Genomic DNA, 23,838 nt, shown 5'->3' with positions numbered 1-23,838 from the left:
ATGGCATTACAGCTAAATTAAGTAGCTCTGTGATGTATTAGGGAGGTTTATGCAGCTCCACACTGCTCACATTGCAGATAATCTCTCACTAGACACTGTGCTGACATAGCTGATCCCCCAGGAAGTCACAGTCGGACAGAATAAATTCGCAGTCAGGGGCGGCATTTATCGCAGATGGTCAAAATGTATCCTTGCTATTGGTGTATCTATTTCCTGGATTGATTACATGTCCAAAAAATAAATGTCAACCAGGGGGGAACATTTGTTTGTGTTGTGAAACACCCTGTAAAGTAAGGCAGTCGCTTACACCTGGGAAGCTAATTTCTGTGAGTTTTTATGTGTGTGTCTGTGTCTGTGCTATGTTGAAACAGGAACCTGACCATTATGCAACCTTATATTACTCTAAAGCTGAAACTTTTAGTCAATAAATAGAAGTTCGGAACTCATAGTGTGGAAACAGGACCACGTTGATGACTTGTTACACTGGTTTGTCCTTAAAATATTGATTAATCATCAGACTGCAGCATAAAGATTTACTAATGCTCACATAGAATTCATGTCACATTTACACATACATGCACATATTTGGTTTAGTTTACAGTAGTAGTAAAAGATTAGTGATTCTTCAAACTGACAGCCGCAGCCAGTTGTAAAGTGTAACCTAAAATATCTCGACTGATTTAACAGGATTTTAAGGTTTGCTTATACCACTAAAAACCAATTTTACATCACGATCCCTTTTGGTTTGGTTGTTAACCGACTGATTGCATGTCTCCCTGCAGTTAATCAGACTGTTTCTGCTATACCAAAGACCTGGAGAAAACCAAATGAAGGGATCTCTGTTGGAGACGCATCTCAAAAGGAGGATGAGGTAAGAAAACAAAGGAGAGCAAACACAACATTTAAGCTCTGAGGTGAAATTTCATTATATAGTTCATTTCATGTCTGTTTCTTAGCATCTCAGCAGCTGTAGTCCTTTGATGGATAGACAAGAAATCATGCTGTAAAATAGTTGGTATTTCATTTTGGAGGGATGCTGCAAAGTGTCAAAGCAGCAGGACGAAGAGGGTGAGAGAAGAGAAAAGGCTCAATGTGGGCAATAGTTCAAGAGGAAAATGTTTCCACATGTGTGGCGGGAAAGGCAGACATAAATGACTTCAGGATGTTGTTATCGAGACCGACGGCAAAGAGGTTATCCATCATTTTCATTGCTCACCCAGCCCACTGTATATAAAATCAGCTCATCTCGCTCTTGTTTCCTCCAGTTCATTGTTTGGCAGCAGGCTTGTTGCTGTAGGAGAGTTCATAGAACAACAAATGCTGGCCAGCAAGTAAATAGCTTTTTGTAGTCTTTGTGGAAGGAGCTTTATAAGATGGTTGCCACGATAACTAATTTAACACAGAGAGGGTACAAAGTCATTCACATTGTAGGGGTAATTGATCATTTAGTGGCCTGTATACCAGTGGTGGAATGTAACTAAGTATTTGTACTTTGTTACTGTAAAAATAATAGTGCATACTTCATACTTTTACTCCATTACATTTTGCAGCTATTATCTGTACTTTCTACTCCACTACATTTCTACAGTGTTTGTAGTTACTTGTTACATGTGATGAACACAGTGCTGGACTGATGTGAGGTCAGACTCTGCATGGAGGTGGTGTCACGCTGCCAGCTGTGTTTCTATAATGAGCCTCAGTCATGATGCCGGTGCTCTGGCTCAGTTAGCTAACTAGTTAGCTGCTGTCTGCTAACACAGGTCCATCCATTAATGTCTGATTAACATGAATCATAACATGAATCTACAGCAGGAATACTGACACAGTACAAATGCTGAATGCCTGTTTTTTATCAGCAGCCTCTCTGTTCACTTGATGCCCACAGCCTGCCTCATGACACACAGACCTGTCCATAGCTGCTTCTGGACTGAACATGTACAATAACTGGTCCATTTTAATTTAAGATGATTTCTTTGAGTATTTTAACCTGTTCAGATCCTTTGCAATGGAAATCAATAATATATATTTGGTGCACGAGTACTTTACCTTTAATACTTTTATACTTTTAATACTATTATTTTACTTTTTACATTTAAAAGTAAGTACTTAGGACTTTTACTTAAGTAGGATTGTTGATGTAGCACTTCTACTTTTACTTGAGTATATATTTTGCTGGGTAATTGTACTTTTACTTAAGTACCAAGCTTCAGTACTTCCTCCACCACTGCTGTATACACACATGTATGGTCACAGAAAAGATAAGTGCCTTTATTGTGGGAAGAAGCTAGTAGTGTGAGGGTCATGTATAATACTCTATATACTCCATCACAACAACAATTTCTATGATGCGTTCCACTGTGCTGCTCATCCTTTCAGACAGTGGTCTATTCACCACCATGACCACCTTCACTGTTGGCTCAGAGGCACAACAAAATAATGCTCTGCCGTCCCAGTTCTGCACCTTTCACACACAACAATGTGGCGTATTAGAGGCGCAACATCCTGTCATTACACAGGCTTTGGGAAGGGGCAGAGGGAAAGATATCGAGGGGATGAATATGTAATGAAACGTCACCACACCCTCAGAAATTTGTTGTTTGCCTCACAACCTGAAATACCTTTCTAAGACAGGATGCTCACAGTCTCTCAACCGCTGAGTGTAGGTGGCATGGGAGCATCTTTTCACCTCAGCACAGCATACACAAGTCACGACCCTGCCATGACAGGACAGTAACGAGCACCGAGGGATGCTGAGTTAACAAGCTTAAACAACATTAGCCACCGACCGGTTTCAATCCTTGTGTAATAACAGTAAATTGTTAAGTTGTATTCTTTTTCTGGCATCAAAATTCTGCCATAATTTAGTTGGAATTCTGCTCTCTGACTCAGAAGAAGGTCTGTGCTGCTCACTGTGCTTTTTTCCTTGTGTTTCTACACAATGGGAGATGCTGACTGCACTGGGGGTTTCCAATTATATTTAAATGACTGTAGGGACCATAGGCGTAGCTACCATTATTCAAATGTTTTATATTTATATTTCATAATATAATAATATACTTTTTATCACCCCCCCCCCCCACATTTTTAATGCTTCTTACACTACTGGTACGGACTATGGAGCGAAAATGCCTACTTCAACTGTGTTGTGCTCCTATTTTGTCTTTAATTGTCTTTGAAAACTACCATTCTGTTTGTCTAGTTTTTTTGGGTTTTTTTTACAATTAAATGTCGCCTTTAATTTTTGAAAATCTTGCAATAAACATTTAAATAGTCCAGCAGAGGATCAACCACTTGCTAAGGGATGGGTACTGAAGAAGTAAGTCCTGTATCTCATAATTGAATCTTGTCTCCACACAGGATGATCCCAGGCCAGTAGATCAGCCTGCTGGAGACCAGACGATGCAGTCGGCTCCCCTGAGCAGCAGCCCTGTGCCCCTACCATCAGCCTTCACTTCCACCTCTACCCCTGCAGCTGCTCCTGCTAGCAGCCCCGACGCTGATGGAAAGCCCCTCACTCCAGAGGAAAATGGAGATGCAGAGCTGGAACCCATGAGGAATGGAGCCGGTCACACCTCCGAGACGGAAAGTAGCGACAGTGGAGCCACCCCAGGGGACAAGGAAAACTCGACAGGCGCTCCACAGGACATGGAAGGTTAGACGGACCTCTGTGGTTAGAAAGATACTGTAAAAACAGTTCTATCAGTTCATCAGTACAAATCTTAACTGCTCATCAATTATTTCTGCATGATTTCTAAGTGTAACTGCTAGAGTGTAAAGATGCTGAGTGTAGTTCTGCTATTGTCATTTCCAATTCTGTCTTCTGTGTTCTATTTATAATAATCCATTTTTTCCCTTTTTCTCCTTTCAAACTGCTTGGTGGTCCAGACCTGACTGATCCCAGTGGGAAGCGTCAGTATGACAGGGACTTCCTGTTAGGCTTCCAGTTTATGCCTGCCTGCATACAAAAGCCTGAGGGGCTCCCTCCAATCAGCGATGTGGTGCTGGACAAAGTGAGTCTCAGAATTTAAACATTTTGACAATGAAATGTGTGTCACAGCTGTTCAGTTCAGTTACAGCTGAAAATATGTAAATGTCAGAAAACTTAGATGAACCTTCTTTAAAGCCCTTGTTATACTGAACTAAAACCTAATAGGACTCACTTGCACATGAGTATTTTCTGCAGTAGGATTTTGGCTCCAGCTCCATTCAGCAGCTTTTATAGCAATTTTATTTTGCCTGATATATCCAGAAACTCTTGTCCATCTCAGCCGCAAGATCTATGTCTTTATTCTGTTCTCTCTGTTCAAGGAACATTCACACATCCTCAATTGCAGTGTTAATTTTGGCAGTGTTAACGAAAACTATGACGAAAATTATTCGTCAACAAAATTAACACTGCTCTATTGGCTATAAGCAGGTAACCACAGGGACATCTTCCATGCTGCTGTCTCTTTACTAGGATTGCACTGTAACCCTCAGCTTTGAGTGGTGTTAGAGGTGCATTATAAAAATCCTGTATGTACACGCTGTGTGAAACTGTGACTTTTAACACTGACTGAAGCTAATGGATTTTCTGGATCAGGTGTTCAAGGCTGCAACTAACGGCAAACAATTTCCCTCTGGGATTAGTAACGTATTTCTGATTCTGATTCTGACATTTATTTTCATTATCAATCTGCTAATTTTCTTAATAAATGAATCGTTTGGTCATTAATTAAAAAACAAAATGGATTTTAATATAAAATATTACATCAATGATTAATACATTATGAGAATTGCTGCAGATTGATCTCCCTCAATCGACCAGTTGTTTAAGCTGGAGCATTGGCAATAGAAGAGCACATCTATATCAAGTTTTTAATGGAGTTGTATTAATTAATTTCTCAATAGCTACTTATTAAAAAAACACTCCAATGTTTCCTGAAATGTAAAGAGTTATTAAATTAAATGTAATTATAATTAATAACCTGGTTTGCTGGTTGGATGAAAAGAGCACTTAGAGAGCGTCACCTGGTATATTGCGATGGCCATTATTTATAATAGACTAAGCGATGAAACTACTAAATGTTAGATGAGCTTAATCAATAATGAAACTGAATCATGAGAGTTGCAGCTTTTCTTTTGAATATGAAGCAGGATCTTTTAGCATTGCCACATTAGACTTTGTTTTAGGTTGTAAGGGATCAAACACCAGTTCGGTTTGTTCTTATTTCCACACATATGTATGGGTGGAGCATATGGCCGGCTGAAATGCTGTTTTGATTAAAATCACATTGCTCTTATGTCACACTTGGCAGTGTTAAGAGTACATCGCCCCTCCCCCAACCTCTCCAAAAAGAACAACCAGACTGGCGAACAGTTGATTGGTACAATCCCAAAGTCTCATTTTCTCTGTGGGAGAAAGTGAAATCTCTCTGGAAAAGAGTCGGGAGGAAGTCAAGGACAGCTGAAAGACAAAGAGCCGGATTTGTTCTTCTCTCCTCCTCCCCCACAACCATCTCACTCTCTCTCTCTCTCTCTCTCTCTCTCTCCTGCGTTCCTTTCTTCTGTCCTTTTCTTCCACATCTGGTTCTGACTTCTCTCACTGAACAGCCCATTGAACAGGCTGAGCGCAATTTATCACCAGTACAGTAAAAACACATAAACCATAAGCTGCTAAATGTTGAATGAGTGTCATTTACAGCAGGTCACCTTTAAAGGCCCACTGCGTGAGACATTCACATACACTCATTATTCCTTTTGCCCTGTTGCCAGTATTACTAGAGGATTGCTGCTCCCCCTGCTGTCCAGCTCATCATCACGAGTGTGTGTCTGTGTGTACATGTTTGGGTGATGATGTGTTACGTGTGCTATGTGTCATACAGATGAACCAAAACAAGCTGCCGTCCCGAGTGGTGGATTCCAGGGTGATTTCCAGGGGACCTGACTTCACACCTGCTTTCGCTGATTTTGGAAGGCAGATGACCAGCGGACGAGGAGCTGCAGTGAGTCACACATGCACTCACACACTCCCCACTTTGCCACAGTCATTCATAAAATCACACACACACACACACACACACACACACTATGCCTGTTTCTACTCCCATTTTTTGTAAGGCTAAACTGAATGTAAGCCACACGTTGGGGTGTGTCTGCTTCTATAGACAGTCCGCTGAATTAAAATTGTCATGCGATTAAAATTACCATTCATCAAAATAACTTTTATTCACCATTGAATTTGATGTTTTCTTTCTCTTCACTTCTTCGTTGCATTTACAGCTTATGAATATTGGCACACGGCGGCCTCCACCCAGGAAGATCATCATGAACGTGTCTGTGAATGACGACATCCAGCTGAAGAAATCAGACAATGCCTGGAAACCTGGCATGAAGAGGGAAGGCGCCCCAGAGGACCCCGAGACACAGAAAACACGGGCAAGAGCGCACACACACACACACACACAATAATCCCTTTGTAATTCTTTAACTACTGGAATAGCAATGTTATGTTGAGTTATTTTTCCAGTGAGCCAGAGCTATTGATTAGTGACCACAGTGATTAACTTCCTGTCTGACTTCTTCCCTGCAGGACCTCTTCAGGAAGGTGCGAAGCATCCTGAACAAGCTGACGCCTCAGAAGTTCAACCAGCTGATGAAGCAGGTGACGGACCTGACCATCGACACAGAGGAGAGGCTCAAAGGCGTCATCGATCTTGTCTTTGAGAAGGCCATCGATGAGCCCAGCTTCTCTGTGGCTTATGGAAACATGTGTCGCTGCCTTGCCACGGTAAGGCGGCTATAGTGCTGATAAAAAGAGGTCAATCGCAGAGATTTTAGGGATGCTGTTGGAAGGCTTGCAGTTTAAATTATTCAAATGTAGCTGCATCCGTGATAGCGTTGTTCTTCTCCTCAAGTTGTTTCTTTTCTTTTCATGTACAGCTCAAAGTGCAGATGACAGACAAACCCAACAACACAGTGAATTTTCGTAAGCTGCTCCTAAACCGCTGCCAGAAAGAGTTTGAGAAGGACAAGGTGGACGATGTGGTGTTTGAGAGGAAGCAGAAAGAGCTGGACTCTGCTGCATCGGTTTGTATTGTTCTTTTTGTTTTGTTTTAGTTGGAAAAGAACACTAATCCTAATTATTTAATTTTTTCTTTTAATCTTCAGGCATCAGAGCGTGACAGGCTTCAAGAAGAGCTGGAGGAAGCCAAGGACAAGGCCCGACGGCGGTCCATCGGCAACATTAAGTTCATTGGCGAGCTCTTCAAGCTAAGGATGTTGACAGAGGCCATCATGCATGACTGCGTGGTCAAGCTGCTGAAGAACCATGATGAGGAGTCTTTAGAGTGTCTGTGCAGGCTGCTCACAACCATTGGCAAGGACCTAGACTTCGAGAAGGCCAAGGTGAGCAGCAATAGTTAATTGTCTGCGTTTGGGGAAAGCACCGTCTAAAGGTCATAATATCTGCCTAGCAGCACCTCTAAGCTCCGCAGTTTAACTTGTAAATTGTTTAAGCAATGCAAATAACTGTTTCAAGGAAAATGATGCAGTTTAGTTTTAGAGGTATTTGTTAAGTTAAGACTCCAGGATTTTTTATTTCTTTGTAAATCAATCAAGAGTTAAAGGTAGGGTAGGAGATTTTGAAAACTCAGTGAGAGTCAGCCAGATTTCAAAAGTAAACACACGCCCCTTTCTCTCGGAGCTCACTCCAAAGCCACGCCTCACAATCACATGGACGCGCATTACCTGAAGACGAGCTGCGGTCTATGACTTCGGCCATCATGCACGTACCTCTCTGGTGCGCGCAGAGCAGGAAGAGAGTGACAACCAGCCAATACTCCACGCAGGGTCCACCCGGAGGATTGGCTGATGTTTTTAGCGTTTTATAGCTTCCACAGATGATTCATATTCTTCGTTTTTAATGCGAACTAATTGGTTGCTATCGGATTGTAAAGTTACACTAATTTAACAAAAAGTGCATCAGAGTGAAATCTCCTACCCTACCTTTAAGTCTGCTCTGATCTTTAGAGTTGTTGTTCGGGGGTGTTTTTATTTATCTTTGAACAGAGCCAGGTCAGTGGCAGCACAAGTGGTCAGCATCTTATTTAAAGCTCTGTCAAATGGACATAATGGTAGACCCCTAATTACACAACACCCTTAATGAGGCCACATTTGTTGTTTTATATCAACAAGCAAAGACAACATAAAGAAGGGATCATCTTAGCATTATAATAATAAGATCTGTGTGTGAAAAAGCCAAGTAAATTTTGGGTATGTGAAGGAGTTGAGATGCTGTGAAGGAGTTGAGATGCTGTTTACAAGGATGGAGGCCTAAAGTATAGGAGCCACGTGTTGACGTCACTTTTAAACTTGGCAAAGCGAGTCTGGAGGTGATTCAGAGCTGCAGCAGCGCAGGTCTGATCAAAGAGAGGATTCTAGTGAGATTTGATCCCACACCAACTGAGCTACATTCAGTTCCAGGGGCAAGTAAAAACTCTTTATGTAGGTTATGAGGAAGCAGGGATATCCCCACAGTGTCCCCTCAGAAGAGCCTCTGCTTTGTTCTGCCTGACCGGCTCCCCTCCTGTAAACATCCGAGACTCTCAGCTGGACACAGCAAGAGCCCTCAAATGCTTGGAATGACAGGACTGACCCAGAAGTGTTTTCTGCTCCCTCTCCGCTGCTTTATGATGTGTAGTTTTATCCTTATCATCTGTCAGTCATCCTGCAACATAAAAATCCCTTTGACCAGCAGGGAGACTGTCTCAGCATAACAAGTGGAATCTGTTGTGCTGCCTTTCTGTTTGCTGTTTACCAGCAGTTTTTGTGCATTAAATCCAAATGAATGTGGTCATAAATCAACTGTCCTGTCCCTCAGATGAGTTTCATCCTGTTTAATGTGGTAATTCTCTGAACATGTTCAGTTTAATGGTGGCCATTACAGTCAATTGGGTCCATTCATTTTGGGCTATTACAGTTTTTGTTCTGCCGCAGCCCAAAATGTTCTAATTTAACACGGTTGGTCAGAACAGCTTCTGCTCCCACTAATAAACCGAACAATCAGTCAGTGCAGTGTAATAATATGAAACCTGGTGTCCACTAAACTGAACAGACGCATGAAGAATTTATATTGAACCTTTCCTGTCTCTTTTTCTCATCAGCCTCGAATGGATCAATATTTCAATCAGATGGAAAAAATCGTTAAGGAGAGGAAGACGTCATCTCGGATACGGTTTATGTTACAGGACGTTATAGACCTGAGATTGGTGAGTGTTGATCTGATATGTGTCTTTAACTGCAGAGTCCCCCTGTTGTGCTCAGATTTAGCTTCATGATTATTATTTTTTTCCCACAGACGTTTATTTCATTGATTTCTTTGACCCCTTGGAACCTGATATTGGGTGTTATTCCACTAAAATGATATCTGCTGTGTCTCCGGGTATTGAATTTTAACACCTTTGCAGAAAGACTGATGGGAGAAAAATCCTGTGGGGAAAATACACTGTAAAGCACACAGCCCATGAAATAAATTAAATACATGACCATATGTGATTCTTATAAATAAAATATTGGGCACTACAGATGAGTCCTTTTTAGGATTAAATACATAATATGTCCAAAATTGGACTAGTTGTAGTACTATAATTACATTATTCTGTGCTGTTTTCATATAACACTACACACATTTAACAAACATAAAACATGCAGATAAGCCCCACATTACATGTGATTAAATTTTAAAGTATTGTTCCAGCTAATTAAACAACAAATGAATGAATAGGTTTTCTGGGCTTAAACACTGAGGAACTAATATATAAACTGATATATATAGATCTGTAACTGCCGTAGGAAACACATAAGGAGCAAACGGCTTTACAGATTTCATCTTGTGCTTATCTAATACAGACATCTGCAATGATTACACCGAACGTCCTCCTTAACTCTTACAAGCAGGTTGAATTAATGTCACTGTCTCGTACAGAACGCAGGGAACACAGGTTCAAGCTCGGCCATGCTGGGCTCCTGTCAGATTTGAAATTAAAATGATGAAGGTTATAGAGGCTGTGCAAGGATCCACTTTGTTTAAAAAAACACTATGTTGAGTATCATTGACTGGCACAAATATTAATAGCAAATGATGGCCTGTCACATAAGCTGAAACTGATAACCTTGTTGTTAACACACATGTGTCCAGGGAGTTCACTGGTGATTTCCCCTCTCTGACTGGCTTTGGATTGTCGTGTGTGTAGCCTCGGATCAAGAAATCAGTTTGACTGGAAATGACTGAATCTGACGCTGCTGCTTGTAAAATGATTCTGTTCTTTTTTCACCAGCACAACTGGGTGTCGAGGAGAGGCGACCAGGGCCCAAAAACCATCGAGCAGATCCACAAAGAGGCTAAGATTGAAGAGCAGGAAGAGCAGAGAAAAGTGCACCAGCAGCTGCTCTCCAAGGACAGCAAGAGACGGCCAGGTCAGGCCTGCAGTCTAAATCCTCTTTAAGGCTTAGAGACACATCGGCACAGCTACAGTGACTCAGGAAGCTTGCAAGCGTACAGGCACACTTCCTGTCCCTATAGCTTGCAGAGATGCCATTGTGCCCAACAGCAGACAGGAAGCCCCCTACTCCCTCCCATCTGTTAGCTGACCTATAATATTTCGTCATGTATAGCAGAAACAGTGGAAAGTAATCTCCCTGTCGGCCCCCACTTGGACTGCAAAATAACTACTGAACACTACTCTTAAAAACCCCTGTATGTTTGTGGTCCCATAGATCCGAGAGAGCAGAGAGAGCAGCGAGAGCAGCGCGTGCAGAGAGAGGAGACCTGGAACACTGTGCCTATGACAAAGAACAGCAGGACCATCGACCCCACCAAGATCCCAAAGATCTCTAAGGTGAGGCACACTGCCAAGGTGCAGCACCCCCCCCCCCCCCCCCCAAACACACACACAAACTGACATTACACATGTCAAGGCTGACATTACCTGTGTTGGAAGCAGGAATGCCACAGAGAGAAAATGACAGAAGCATGATAGAAGTGGTGTGGTTTTCTTTTGCAGACCTGACTGTGGGGCTCGGTTTCAGCCCACAGGCTGCAGTATATTGCCCATGTGTGTTCTACAGTCTTGTATTGAGTCTTGTAAAGAGTTTTTGGCCATATGCCCTGACTGCTCAGGTGATGGTAAAGAGACCTGCAGAGCCACAAAATAAATAAAGTGCAGTTAAGGATGTGACAGTGAGGTACAAGCAGAGTGTGTCAGATGTCAGAAACTATTTTTGCTGGGAGCCCTCACCTTGGTGATGTTTATAAGTGAACTGTAGATCTGTAAAGACCATCGAGATGCTTTACTGACATGAGAAGATTTTACAAAATACTATAGAAAGAATTTAAGTGAAGTGAAATTAAAAATGAAACTTGAAGCTCGTGTGGCGTAACAAAAATAGTCAATGTTACGATGCAGCCTTTGGTCAATATCGGCTGCCTTTGAACTTAAATGTTTGCTCATCCTGAGAAGGCACAAAGTAAAAAGAAATGTAAACTTCTCCAGCAGCCTTTGAGGTGCTTTTTAGATTTTGTCTGTCTGTCTTCCAAGCGCTTCCTCTATCCAGTCTACAGGTGTCATCAGTTTTTCTTTAGAAGCAGTCTTCACTGCTGCATGCTGGACTAAAGATAGTGTTTTGTTGCGACATGTTGTGTAATAATAGTGTGTGTGTGTGTGCTCTGCTTTCGATTGAACATTTTCAGTTTGGTGTTTCATTACGATAAATAGGCATAAATGTTTTTCATGTTGAGACAGGTTGGTTCTTTCAAAGCTGGCTGCAGAAAAGTTCACATCAGAATAGTGTTTACACTGTCGGAATGAAACCCGAGGATCATCATAACTAATATTCCCTGTCCTCATCTGATCTGCATTATTGTGGTTTACATGTACGGTAGTACACTCACACACACACACACAATAGTCCCCCCTGCTGGATATTTGAGGTAGTGCTACAAGTGTTGGAGCCCCCTCTGCTGGATCTTCTCGTACACTGATTAATAGTAAGGTGCTTAATACTGTATTTTATTATGAAGCTTGTTCTAAAATAATTTTTCTCTTGCAGCCTCAAATGGATGAGAAGATCCAGCTGGGCCCACGTGCTCAGGTCACATGGGTGAAGGGCAGCAGTGGAGGAGCCAAAGCCAGTGACTCTGGTAAGATGGCACTCCGATGCTTTAGTTTGCAAAGTCATCTTTTTTTTCTTAAACGTTTTTTCCTCACGACAGAACTGTCACGGACAGCTGGCCTCAACCGTTACTCTGCCCTGCAGTCCTCACCCTCGCCTCAACCCTCCACCACACCTCCACAGAGCCAGGACTATGACAGCAGGAGATCTTTGGGAAGGTAAGGGACAGATCCTTCCGACTACTGCACCACCACACTGAGGAGGATTTTCCATGTGCAGTAACATCCTGTTTGGCTGATACACTTTTCCTCTTTCAGCAGTCGTAGCAGTACAGGCAGAGAGCGCAACGAGAAGCCTCTGATCTCTGCCCCCCCATCATCACGGCCTGGTGTGTTTGTCAGAGGAGGCAGCTCAAAAGAGCTCCTAGAAAGTCAAAATCCAGAGGAGCCACGAAGAGACCGGGAGCGAGAAGGAGCCGAGCCCCGGAGGCCGAGTGTCACAGAGGACAAACCGGAGCCAGAGCGCAGCAGAGTCAGAGAGCCCGGTGAGGAGACACATCTTCCTCCTTACATATCACTTCAAGTTCTTCAGGGTGATCTACACATTGACACACAGAGTGCTGACACTTGTTTATGTGTTTACAGTGAAACCTGAGCCAGTGGTACAGGCCCCAGAGAGACCTGCCCTGACTGAAGAGGAGCTTGAAAGGAAGTGCAAGTCAATAATTGACGAGTTCCTGCACATAAACGATTACAAGGTGCTGGGTCCACGTGTGACGTTAACAGTTATAATACACATCTACAAGCTGCTTATTACAGTAACATTGAAGATGATTTGTCCTGCAGGTATATTCATCGTCTTACATGTTTGTTGTTCTGCAGGAGGCTGTTCAGTGCGTGGATGAGCTTGACTTGGGCTCTCAGCTGCACGTCTTTGTGCGTGTCGGGGTGGAGTCGACCCTGGAGCGCAGTCACATCACACGGGACCACATGGGCCAGCTCTTCTACCAGCTGGTGCAGCAGGGAATCCTGCCCAAACCCCAGTTCTACAAAGGGTCAGTCTACATGCTCAGACTCATGCCATCCAGCCTGTTATTTTGATTATATGTGGCACGAGTGAAAGACTCGTGTAGACATCAGAACTCGAGGGCTTATTTCAGAAAAGGCTTGGACTGCTAAAAATAACAAGGTGAGATTTTCAGACTTCCAACTCTGAGCAGTGTCTTGATGTTTTCTCAGGTTTGCAGATACGCTGGAGCAAGCAGACGATATGGCCATCGACATTCCCCACATCTGGCTGTACCTGGCCGAGCTGCTCAGCCCCGTGCTGAGGGAAGGGGGCTTCTCTATGAGAGAGCTCTTTAGGTGAAGAGATGTGTGAGGCTAAGCCCATTTATGAGGAAAAAATACCCCATTGTGATCCAACTGTTGGCTGAACTATGGAATGAAACATTTTAACCTTGTTATGCAAAATTTCTCTCTCTTCACAGTGAATTAAGCAAACCTTTGCTTCCTGTGGGAAGAGCTGGGATCTTAATTTCTGAAATACTGCACATACTATGCAAACAAATGGTAAGCAACTTTTTCCCCCTCCCCCTTCATTTAAACTATTAGTACAAGAGGCTCTCGTACTAGCTGACATTTTTCTGATGGAGCAAGCAAACACCCGTGATTACTGCTGGAATTTATACCATAAACTATAAATGTAGAAATATGTGTATGAGAAAAGAGGTGTGAAGTTGTCTCACCTCGTTCCCACAGAGCCATAGGACTGTGGGTTCTTTGTGGAGGGAATCTGGCCTCAACTGGACTGACGTTCTACCAGAGGGAGAGGATGTCCAGGAGTTTATCTCACAACAGGTGCGTGGTGATAAAGGCCTCCGCTCAGATGGCTTGTCTTATTGTCTCTTGTCACTTCTTCATCCTCATCCGTGTCCTCTCGCCTAAACTCCTACAGAAGCTGCAGTTCGTTCAGTCGGACAGCTCCAGTCCTGAGGCGGCTTTGTCGAAAAAGATCTTGTCTTCGGAGGAGCTAAGCCAGCAGCTAGAGCGGCTTCTCCTGGAGGATATGGCCAGTGACGAGCAGATCTTTGACTGGGTAGAGGTATGAGAAGCGATGTCATCCAAACCTTCAGAGCAAGTGTTGTTAACGTTGTTTAGAGTTCTTCAGCGACATCTCCTCCATTCTCCAATTCCCAGGCAAACCTGGATGATTCTCAGGTGAGCTCGGCTCCTTTCCTGAGGGCTTTGATGACAGCTGTGTGTAAGGCAGCAGTGAAAGGTAAGTGCTCCCCCACCTGGAGGAGATACTTCTTTATTACACTGAAATGGCAGTGCTGATTGCAATGTTTACACTCTGCCCTGCTCTGAGCGCAGCGGCAGCTCAGCCCGCTCTAACTCTCACTCTCTGCTTCCTGCACAGATGAGAACACCAGCTGTCGGGTGGACACGGCCATCATCCAGAGGAGATTGCCTGTATTACTCAAGTACCTTAACTCAGACACTGAGCGACAGCTGCAAGCACTTTATGCACTTCAGGCGCTGATCGTTGCACTCGATCAGCCTCCAAGTAAGTGTTGCATCACATTACTACAGCTTCCTTAGTAATTACAAACACCAGTTCTAACACCAGCTTTTTTAAACTATAGTTTTTTTTCATTCTCTGCAGATGTTCAGATTTGTTTTTCAGTTACCTCTTAACAGCTGTTTACATATTTAAGAATAATGCATCTACACATTTATTGTATTTATGTATTGACAAAAAAGAAGTAGAGTTTGTGGACATAGTGCTAGATCGTCGAGGAAAGACTGATCATGCTTAGTGACAGGCTGCAACACTGATCAGCTTTTACATTTCTTTGCTGTTTATGAGCATCATTAGCCCGAGCAGCACTCTAAGGCTACGTTCAGACTGCAGGCTGAAGTGACCCAAATCCGATTTTTTTTGCACGAATGTGACCTGTATCTGATATTGTCATGACAGTCTGAACAGCTTGATTCCGATTTTTTTATATCCGACCCAGGCCACTTTCATATGTGGTCCTAAATCAGATACGTATCTGATTTGTTGCAATGCGACCTCAGTCTGAACGGCTATGCGGCATATATCTGACTTTTGCATCAGTGAAAGGCGACAGACATCACAATTCTGCGACACAGGAGCGGGCAGACAAGCGGTGTTGTTAGCAACAAGCGCCTGTTGCCAGGAAGTAGAGCCCAACTCCAACGCGCTTGCTCACAGATGAGGGAAATGTCGACTATCTTGCTTTGAAAGTGACACAGAAAGGCGCTCACAGACGTATTCAAAGGTTCTCGTCATTCTGAAATTATGAATGTTGAATGTTATGAATGAAGTCAGTTTCGCTAAAAGCAGTCACATCACTATCCCACCACTCCGCACCCACACACATCTCTGTACAGACGTTGCAGCTACTGCTCTTTTCCTGTCGGCGTTCTTCTTAATATTATTTGGTTTTAATTATGTTGCTATGATCGGACATTAACGTAAACAAAGCCACACAGGCACACATTGTGTGACGTCATGTCCTCTTCTGCGCATGCGGGTCACTTCAGGGCCGCAGTCCGTTCACACAGTGGTAGCAGTCGCATATTTTTTTGTAAACACCAAAAAATCCGAATTGAGCATTAAGACCTGCAGTCTGAACGTAGCCTTAGAGAATTCAGGGAGATACTCACAGAGTTTTTATTCATCCATAAGACTTAATAAGATGATGCCTCCTTTCTGTGGTTGATTAAGATGCATTTGATCCCGACAGTCAGTACATTAGAACTTCCACCACAATCCAGTTTGTTACGGTGCCATTGGAATGCCAGAGTAGTAAAGTCACCACACTGTGATGTACTACAACATTCAGAGAGATTTACTTGGTGCTGGTGGGCATAATGCACACAATGTGAACTTATTTGGTAAGAGCTTGAATATAACTATTACTTTAAAGTAGGACACACTTTAAGAAAACCTTATTTGGCTAAACAGAAATGCCGGACAAGTTCAAGCTTTCTGCATAAATGCTACAGATCACCTCTGCAGGAAGCCACAAAACTCTGGTTCTTATTCAGACTTGAGACTGAACTCCCATCCTATTCATATAAACACAGGCTAAGATGGCCTCTATTAATGGGGGAGTACATCAGATATGTTCCAGCTGTATCAAATGCCTTCAGGGTGACAGTTGTGTGCTTGCTCTCTTCATCCAGACCTCCTCCGGATGTTCTTTGACTGTCTGTATGATGAGGACGTCATCTCGGAGGATGCTTTCTACAAGTGGGAGTCGAGCAAAGACCCTGCCGAGCAGCAGGGTAAAGGTGTAGCCCTCAAGTCCGTCACGGCCTTCTTCACCTGGCTGCGGGAGGCGGAGGAGGAGTCGGAGGACAATTGACGAGGGAGACACCCGGGGAGACGTGACGTGGTAGAACTGCATCCTTACAGCAGAACAAACTTTCAAAATGGGTGCGTGGGCAGGACGACATGTTTACGGCTGGAATTTTTTTCTGCGGTACGGTTCTGAATCATGCCGCCATTTTGAGTTTGGATTCCAACGGCGGAAGCACTAAATACCTGTATTATACATAGAAAATATTTTTGTTTTAAATTTTAACTTACTTTTCTTTTGTTACTTTTTAAGAAGAGACTTAAAAGATACATAGGTTCTGGACTCTTTAATTTATTATTTTTTTAAGGACTGCAAATATGAAAGTTATTTAACATTTGCAGATGCTCACAATGAGAACATGACAACAGAAATAACAGTATAATTAATTATAATAACAAAATAATAATTGTGAAATAAATAGCCTCCCTGGATTCCACACTGTTGAAAACAGGGTAAAACAAAACTTATTTTGGGATGAACGGGAAGCAGAGAGGAAAAAAAAAAAATTGTGAATGGAACTAATAACATTGTCTGAGGTCAAAGGTTATCTCGTAATAACCAGGAAGTGTTTCCCCTCGGCCTTGGCTTGCTCTGCGTTGACATGTACATAAACCTCAGGAGAGCTAGAGGTATGCATTCAAGAAGCGATGCAAGTCGGTCCACAGAAACTGTCGAACAAACCGGACACATTCAGACGATTGTGAGCAAACATGCAACTTTAAAAAGCAAATGGCCGGGGTTGCTGAACATGAGATGCTTGTACTTAAGACCCACAGAACAGATTAAAGCTTGTAAATACATTAAAGACAAAAAGGTATTTAAAAAAACACGGCTGTCTTCTTTTGCTTGGAGATGTGGGTTTTTTTTTCTGTGCCTTGATATGATGTGTTCCAAATAAACTGACCCGATGTTTTAGTTTTTCCTGTTCTGGACCAAGAGTGGCTGTTTGGCTGTTTGAGGAGGAGCATCTGGACACCACTCATTTGGTCTGCAGAGTCACTGAAGCTTTGGAATTGTTGGTAGTATTTGATGCATCAATGTGTGAAGACAAAAATACCAAAATAATAGTGGCAGCAGAGGCATTGTGAATCGGCTATGATTAGTCAGCTTTAGTCTCTTCTTCTAGTTTTATGTGTCATTTTGGGGCTTTGTCAGGCCAAAGTTCATCTACTACCTCACTGGAGAGTAAACTTGTAGAAGAACCCCCGTTCAACCTTTTTATTGTTTTCTTTCTAAAACCTAAGTGAATGAGGTTTAGCTTCAGTCAAGCAGTTTTTTTTATTTTTATTAAATAGAAATATGTTGTGTCAATATTGTTCTGGCACGATTTCAAAGTTACAATGAAATAGAAAAACTTATATTAAGATGAATTCTATAGTGACGCCAGTACACAAGAAATATGTCTTTGTTATGTATGTTTTTTTTATTGTGTTAACTGAGTATTGATTACGTTATTTCATTTATTAATGGGTTTTTTTTTAACTGGACACGGCAGTTGTTCTCTTTTTTGTTTTTCTTTTTCTTGGCAGCTCTGATGCGTTTTATTATTCTTTTTTTCGGGTCCTTTTTGTTTGTTTTTATTCGTGGGGGCAGCCATAACGGTGGGAATCCTTCGACGTGCTCCGTGACGTAACACGTCACGTTACAAACCGTCCTAACGGGGCGGGGCTCGTAAACAGAGGAATCGAAATAAAGGATCGTGCAGAAATTTTCCCCCAAAAGTATCTTGACTTTTTGTCGACAGGTAGAAGGTAAGTCTGATGTGCATTGAGACAAACTGTCGGGCAAACATGCAGTTGCACGGATGCGACGACGAAGTTAAGCGGCTGGCCGGTGCTTGTTCACTCCATGCAACTGAAAAGAATTTCATCTGCCTTGTGCGACGCCATTACTGTGATATAAACGAACGAACAAAATGGCGAAATTGCAGAAAAATTCTCGCGGCTCATCCTCAGGCGCGAATGAATGTGTTGATAAAGACTAAGGGGGGTCGAAGCGGTACAGCGAGGCGACAGCCTGGAGGAGGTTTGCGATCACTGATAAGAAAAATTGCCCCTTTTCCTGCAAGATAATAGGCCTCAATGAATGAAGCAGGTTTGGCTGCAGCAGCAGCGCCTGTTTGAAAACACGCACGTATAACGGGCCTCCGAGCTGTGACGTGTTAATGAGCTTTAATGATTTTCTTTTTCAGGGTAAATCTCGTGTGATGCCGATTCGCCGAGCAGCAGCGACTCCGACCCAGGAGAAGGTCCCCTCCGCTGCAGCAGAGAAAGGTGAGGATGGGGTCGTTCATCTCCTGAACTGAGACCCCCTGAACGCACCATCATCACCAGCACAACCACACACACACACACAGTTTAACAAACTCGCACATACTCAGCTCTGTGTGTTTCTAGTAGGAATGATTTGTTGTCAATATGATTACACATTGATCACTCTACATGTTTCCACCTCAGAGCCTGAAGCCTCCTCAGAGGAGTCACCGTCTGCTGATGAAGAGCCGGCCGCAACTTCGGCTGCAGCGGCCGAGGGTGAGGCCGCGGCCGACCCAGAACCCACAGAGAAGGGAGAGAAGGTTGACGAGGGATCGTCGGCGGAGAAAGAAGGCGAAGGTTCAAAGAAGAAAGAGTGAGTGTCCCCCACAGAAGCTGGTGTGAGCGCTGCGATATTTCACTCTGATAGCACTTTTATCTGTTGTTATGATCCTTACCTGTGCTGGATAACATCAGACTGCTCCCTCTCAGTGATGCAGTGTTGCATTTATCAAAACATGTGACCTGTCACAGCCTCATTCATGACCTGTATCGTAGTAGATGTGCCCGCAGTCTTGGAGGAGACGAGGAGGAGAGGACGCGGGCCTCGTGAACACCTCAGTCACAGCAGCATCATCTACAATGAAGCTGCAAACACTTAGTTAATAAAATCTGTCAGTGTAGCCGGGCACGTCGCAAGACTCGGCGACATTAACGTTACATTTCAATTGCTTTGGTCCTCCTCCTTTTCTTCTCTCAGACACACACATGTAGATCACTAGTATTCCAATTCAGTCAAATTACCATGGTGGTTATTAAGACAGATGTTCTCAAATTTCATTTTGTCTTTCCCGTCGGTGACAAACGGACAAAGTGACAAATGTGAGGACTGCGCGGCTGGACAGTGCGCAACACACTGCTATGTTCTCCTACTAAGGTGAGGATGTGATAAAGATAAGAGTGGTAACGATCATAGTGAAATATCGCTTCCCAAAACAGTCGACCCTTTCCCCGTCACTGAACTTGTGTCTCACTGCTTTTTTGGCGGCAGGTTGAAGGATGGCTACAAATACGAGAAGTCCAAAAGCAAGAAGGTGAAGCGGACGATTCCTGCGTGGGCAAGCGTCTCCGGGAGTAAAAAAGCTCCTGTCACCAACTTTTCAGGCACTCAACACAGAGTGGATGACATCCTGGTGGAAGCCATCACGGTGTGTGTCCTGAGTCGTGTCTGCTAGCACCAATTGTCTCTTGATTGGTTTTGTGTGGTTTTAATTGTTTCCTTCTCTTTGCAGTCTTGTAATGACAGATCTGGCTTCACGTACCAGTCGATCATGAAATATATAATGAAGAAATACCCTGAGATGGAGCTCGACAAGAAGAAGTTTCTCATAAAGAAGGCGATGAAGAAACATCTGGAGAAGGGGGCCATCAAACAGGTGAGGGATGTGTGTTTGCCACATGTTAGAAGGAAGCTGTGAATTATATCGTGTCTGTTTACACCGACTGTTTCTTTGACTCTCGCACAGCTGAAAGGTAAAGGGCTTTCGGGGACCTTCGCCATCGGGAAGCAGACTCCTCTGATTAAGGTATGGCACAGCATTCTGGAGCTGTGTCCCAGTTCTCCTTTAGAAGGATGTGTTTGTACACCAGTGGTGTCGCAGCAGCGTTTCCCCCTCTTAAGCTCAGAATGTCTTTGGATGGTGTTTTAGAAAGCTGGCCGCAGACAGGAGTCTTTGGGAGACGCTCTTCCTCTCATCATCACTCGGCTCTGTGAGCCCAAAGAGGCGTCCTACAACCTGATAAAGAAATACTTGGAGCAGCACTTCCCCCGTCTCAACATTGAAAACAGGTACAGCCCATTACTGTAGAATGTTCCTTCAATGTCTGCTGCTTTATACAGTCAGTCCTCAGTCTAACAAACAGTTCACTACAGACAATATAAATGGAGTTTATAGCTGACAATGCTGAATGTATAAAAGCTTTGTTAATCCTATAGACCAGATGTCTTAAAGGGAGCCCTGGTGAGGGCAGTAGAGAAAGGACAACTGGAGCAAATCACTGGGAAAGGAGCCAGAGGAACCTTCCAGGTTAACCTCTTACACAGCTGGTCATCTCTCTGCTTCTTTTTTTTTTTTTAAACTCAACTAACGCTGTGAAATCTTTAAATTCTGCTGTCACAGCTGAAGCGTACGGGCAACAAGGTCCTGTTAAAAGGCGGTGCCTTGGAGGACGCCATCACAGCCGCCATCACGGCCATGAACGAACCAAAAACCTGCAGCACCATGATACTCCGCAGATACCTACTAGACGCCAACAAGGACAGAAAGGAGTACCAATTAAGTAAGACTGCCTGGCTGGCTAAAAGTACTGCTTGTGTTGTCTGCACAACTTTTGAATTAAAAAATGCAGAAGAATCTCTGCACACAACTTATTTTTAAGCATGAAAGCTGCACATGCTGAAAATGTTTGTTTCTTTAGTGGCCACTCTGAGGAGGACCCTGACAAAGTGCAAAGTGCTCGGATGGATGGAGCAGATTACAGGTCACGGCTTCACAGGGACCTACCAGCTCTCGTTCCCGTTCTACCCAAGGTCAGTCAGCAGCACATGAAGAGCGTCACATTATTGCTTACAGCTTTTTGAAAAGGTTAAAGTGACGTTTTTCCATTTTTCTTTCCAGTCCGACCATCCTGTACCCAGACAAGTTCAAAGAGCCTGCAAAGAAAGACGCTCCAACCAAGCGGAGGCGGACAACGGACGATTCAGACGAGGAAGATGACGAGGAGGAGGAGGAGGAGGAGTCAGAAGAAGAGGAAGAGTCTGAGGATGAAGCCCCCTCCCGCAGCAGGTAACAGTTTGATCCCCATCTCTAACAAGAAAAAGATGCAGAGAAAACTGCATTAAAGTCTGTGATCACTTTACATATAGGAAGCCTCACAGGCCTCCACCCAAGGTCCGGCGCCCACCACCAGCCAAGAGATCACGGAACACCAGTCAGTCAAAAGCTAAAGGAAGAGGGCGCTCGCTCGCAAAGAAATCTCCAGCCAAGAAAGCGGCGCCTTCAGCCAAGAAACCCGGAGGGAAACAGTCAACCTCAAAGAAGGAATCTGCACCACCAGCAAAAGCCACGCCCGTCAAGAAAGCTGCTCCGGCGAAAAAACCTAAAACTCCAGCCGTCAAAAAGCTGAACAAACGGGGCTCCAAACGACCCGCGCCCAAAGAGTCAGCCCCAGAGGAGGTCGCAGTCACCAAGGAGACAACGAAGGGCGGAGCCAAGCGAGCCAAGGCAGAGCAGCCTGCAGCTAAAAAGCAGGCGACCAAAAGTGGGTCCAGACATACCCAGTCAGTTGAAAAACCTGCAGCGAAGAAGGACGTGAAGAGCGGGAAGCAGGCCACTCGAAAGTCCAAGAGAGGGAAACACTGAACCTTCCACAGAACGGGCTGCTCTGGATACGCAGCAGTCCGCCGCTTTGTTCCAGTGTTCACTCGCTCTCTCTTTTTATCATTATTTTCTCCCTTTTTAAAGGAGCAGTGGTTTTTTTTTTAATTTCTATTGTTAGAATAAGTACGTTCTCCTACCAGTTAACTGTACTTTCTGAATCTTCTTTTTAACCACCGTGTGTAGAGAAGCTCGGTTAGTGTTGCCGTTAAAACCTGCCAGCTCGGGAAAGGCATAGCAAAGATCCCGCATACTGTAACTAGAGCCATGTAGTGACTTTTTATATGTTCCTCATCTCCACTCTGTAGGTGCTGGCAGCACGCGATTCTTAATGAATCTCAGTGAGACATCAGTGTTCTCGGTGTGTGAAAAGAAGGTTTGACTTTTAGATCAAAATGTGGGTTTAAATGCAAAATAAAACTCCTGCGTCCCAGGTTAAAAATGACCAACCTTTCTGAATTTGTTAACTATATTTATCCTTTATATAATTATATAAATAATAATTATTATCTCTTAACAATTATTTAAATTTGTTTATTTAAAAAAATCCCCTAGGATTAAAAAAAAACAAAAAAAAATTAGGCCTGCAGGTGCCAAGTTGAGGATGAACCTGAGGATTAAAAATGAAAAAGTATTCAATTCACATCAAGAAAAACCGTCTTTTGATATGTGCGTGTGTGTGTGTGTGTGTGTGTAAACAACAAGCATATACATACATGGATTTTATTGCTTCACAGCTGTAATTCAGTACCAAACTGTAAGAAATGTGTGTTGTGAATAAGAAGAGGAGGATTATAGCTCATACATACCCTGCATGCATGTATTCCTTGTGTTGTTAAGCTTTTTTCCAAGTCATTAATAAAATGACTATATTTGTAAACTCCTGGTTGTTTTTTTTATGATTTAATACAAAAAAATGTTTTAGTCTCCAATTAAAGAAAATGAACCATGATAGTAAAATGTAGCAATAATGAAGCTTTTCAATGTAGGAGAGGTGTGTGTGATGTTAACAGCCTTGTTATTGATTGAAAGGGAGTCTGTCGGCTTACTATTGGACACATGGATCATAGTATTTAATATTTTTTATGATATTTTTTTGTATTATTGATGTAGGTTTTAGTTCCGGGCTCACAGTCAGCTGTTGGCCCATCATACAGTGTTTGATCTGCTGGTTATCTGCTTATTTAGAAAGTAAATGAACAAGGAGAACAGCACAGAGATAAAGTGGCTGTTTAGCTATAGGAAAGAACACGTTTACCTCTAAATGAATATATCATCTGCTTATGTGTGTGACTTTCTAAAAATATACAAATAAAAAAAAGACACTGAAATGTAAACAAAAACAAAATGCCTACATTTCAGTACATTAAAGAGATGTGAAGACAGTAATGACTTTAAATATAAATGTTTTTAAATGATGTTCAAGTCATTTTCATTAAGGTTTGTTCAGGCTGCATGTCAGGAGCAAACATTTGGCTTTTTATTTGTCGTTCTGTCTACATCTAACCTCATATGTTTCCATGTAAAACTTTTTTTAATCTTTCCTTCTTGATTAATCATCTCTACAGTTGTTGAAGGGGCCCTGTTTGTTTTAACATCAACACAT

General features: G+C 43.0%; 2 protein-coding genes across 14 annotated transcripts in view; both read left to right on the top strand.

Moving 5' to 3' along the window:
• Nucleotides 1-17,050, top strand: part of eif4g3a (eukaryotic translation initiation factor 4 gamma, 3a) — a 44,373-nt gene extending 27,323 nt beyond the window's left edge. For 9 of the 11 annotated variants that reach the window (XM_028407339.1, XM_028407338.1, XM_028407337.1 and 6 more), the window contains 23 exons: nucleotides 783-871; nucleotides 3,358-3,652; nucleotides 3,886-4,010; nucleotides 5,865-5,984; nucleotides 6,262-6,417; nucleotides 6,572-6,769; nucleotides 6,922-7,068; nucleotides 7,150-7,386; nucleotides 9,144-9,248; nucleotides 10,317-10,455; nucleotides 10,756-10,877; nucleotides 12,088-12,178; nucleotides 12,251-12,368; nucleotides 12,468-12,694; nucleotides 12,795-12,907; nucleotides 13,032-13,204; nucleotides 13,389-13,514; nucleotides 13,640-13,721; nucleotides 13,911-14,009; nucleotides 14,107-14,253; nucleotides 14,349-14,430; nucleotides 14,572-14,718; nucleotides 16,368-17,050. In XM_028407339.1, the coding sequence (XP_028263140.1) occupies nucleotides 783-871; nucleotides 3,358-3,652; nucleotides 3,886-4,010; nucleotides 5,865-5,984; nucleotides 6,262-6,417; nucleotides 6,572-6,769; nucleotides 6,922-7,068; nucleotides 7,150-7,386; nucleotides 9,144-9,248; nucleotides 10,317-10,455; nucleotides 10,756-10,877; nucleotides 12,088-12,178; nucleotides 12,251-12,368; nucleotides 12,468-12,694; nucleotides 12,795-12,907; nucleotides 13,032-13,204; nucleotides 13,389-13,514; nucleotides 13,640-13,721; nucleotides 13,911-14,009; nucleotides 14,107-14,253; nucleotides 14,349-14,430; nucleotides 14,572-14,718; nucleotides 16,368-16,549 (3,320 nt within the window). In that variant the 3' untranslated portion in view covers nucleotides 16,550-17,050. The remainder of the gene's footprint in view (nucleotides 1-782; nucleotides 872-3,357; nucleotides 3,653-3,885; nucleotides 4,011-5,864; nucleotides 5,985-6,261; nucleotides 6,418-6,571; nucleotides 6,770-6,921; nucleotides 7,069-7,149; nucleotides 7,387-9,143; nucleotides 9,249-10,316; nucleotides 10,456-10,755; nucleotides 10,878-12,087; nucleotides 12,179-12,250; nucleotides 12,369-12,467; nucleotides 12,695-12,794; nucleotides 12,908-13,031; nucleotides 13,205-13,388; nucleotides 13,515-13,639; nucleotides 13,722-13,910; nucleotides 14,010-14,106; nucleotides 14,254-14,348; nucleotides 14,431-14,571; nucleotides 14,719-16,367) is intronic. The other 2 variants (XM_028407344.1, XM_028407335.1) reach the window with 1 other exon arrangement.
• Nucleotides 17,051-18,178: 1,128 nt separating this feature from the next.
• hp1bp3 (heterochromatin protein 1, binding protein 3) lies at nucleotides 18,179-23,112 on the top strand. Of its 3 annotated transcripts, none has more exons than XM_028407247.1 (13): nucleotides 18,179-18,294; nucleotides 18,735-18,816; nucleotides 19,000-19,171; nucleotides 19,670-19,732; nucleotides 19,847-20,003; nucleotides 20,088-20,231; nucleotides 20,322-20,381; nucleotides 20,505-20,644; nucleotides 20,792-20,882; nucleotides 20,976-21,135; nucleotides 21,274-21,385; nucleotides 21,474-21,641; nucleotides 21,722-23,112. In XM_028407247.1, exons 2-13 carry the CDS (start codon nucleotides 18,750-18,752, stop codon nucleotides 22,215-22,217), a joined length of 1,830 nt encoding a protein of 609 aa, XP_028263048.1. In that variant the 5' UTR covers nucleotides 18,179-18,294; nucleotides 18,735-18,749; the 3' UTR covers nucleotides 22,218-23,112. The 3 variants fall into 3 exon arrangements, with proteins under 3 accessions (XP_028263048.1, XP_028263050.1, XP_028263049.1); XM_028407248.1 differs by lacking the exon at nucleotides 18,179-18,294 and adding an exon at nucleotides 18,342-18,568; XM_028407249.1 differs by lacking the exon at nucleotides 19,670-19,732.
• Nucleotides 23,113-23,838: the final 726 nt, after the last annotated feature.

Source organism: Parambassis ranga, chromosome 5, assembly GCF_900634625.1.
Source record: "Parambassis ranga chromosome 5, fParRan2.1, whole genome shotgun sequence".
NCBI lineage: Eukaryota > Metazoa > Chordata > Actinopteri > Ambassidae > Parambassis > Parambassis ranga.
The sequence above is the reverse complement of the archived record's forward strand: the minus strand, read 5'-3'. Positions and strand labels throughout refer to the sequence as shown.

What these genes read in the sequence shown, in the direction of transcription:
- hp1bp3 (XM_028407247.1), top strand. Translation starts at nt 18,750, where the DNA reads ATGCCGATTCGCCGAGCAGCAGCGACTCCGACCCAGGAGAAGGTCCCC. An exon ending in CTCCGCTGCAGCAGAGAAAG is followed by an intron (nt 18,817 to 18,999) that starts GTGAGGATGGGG and finishes TTTCCACCTCAG; the next exon opens with AGCCTGAAGCCTCCTCAGAG. An exon ending in GAAGGTTCAAAGAAGAAAGA is followed by an intron (nt 19,172 to 19,669) that starts GTGAGTGTCCCC and finishes AAACGGACAAAG; the next exon opens with TGACAAATGTGAGGACTGCG.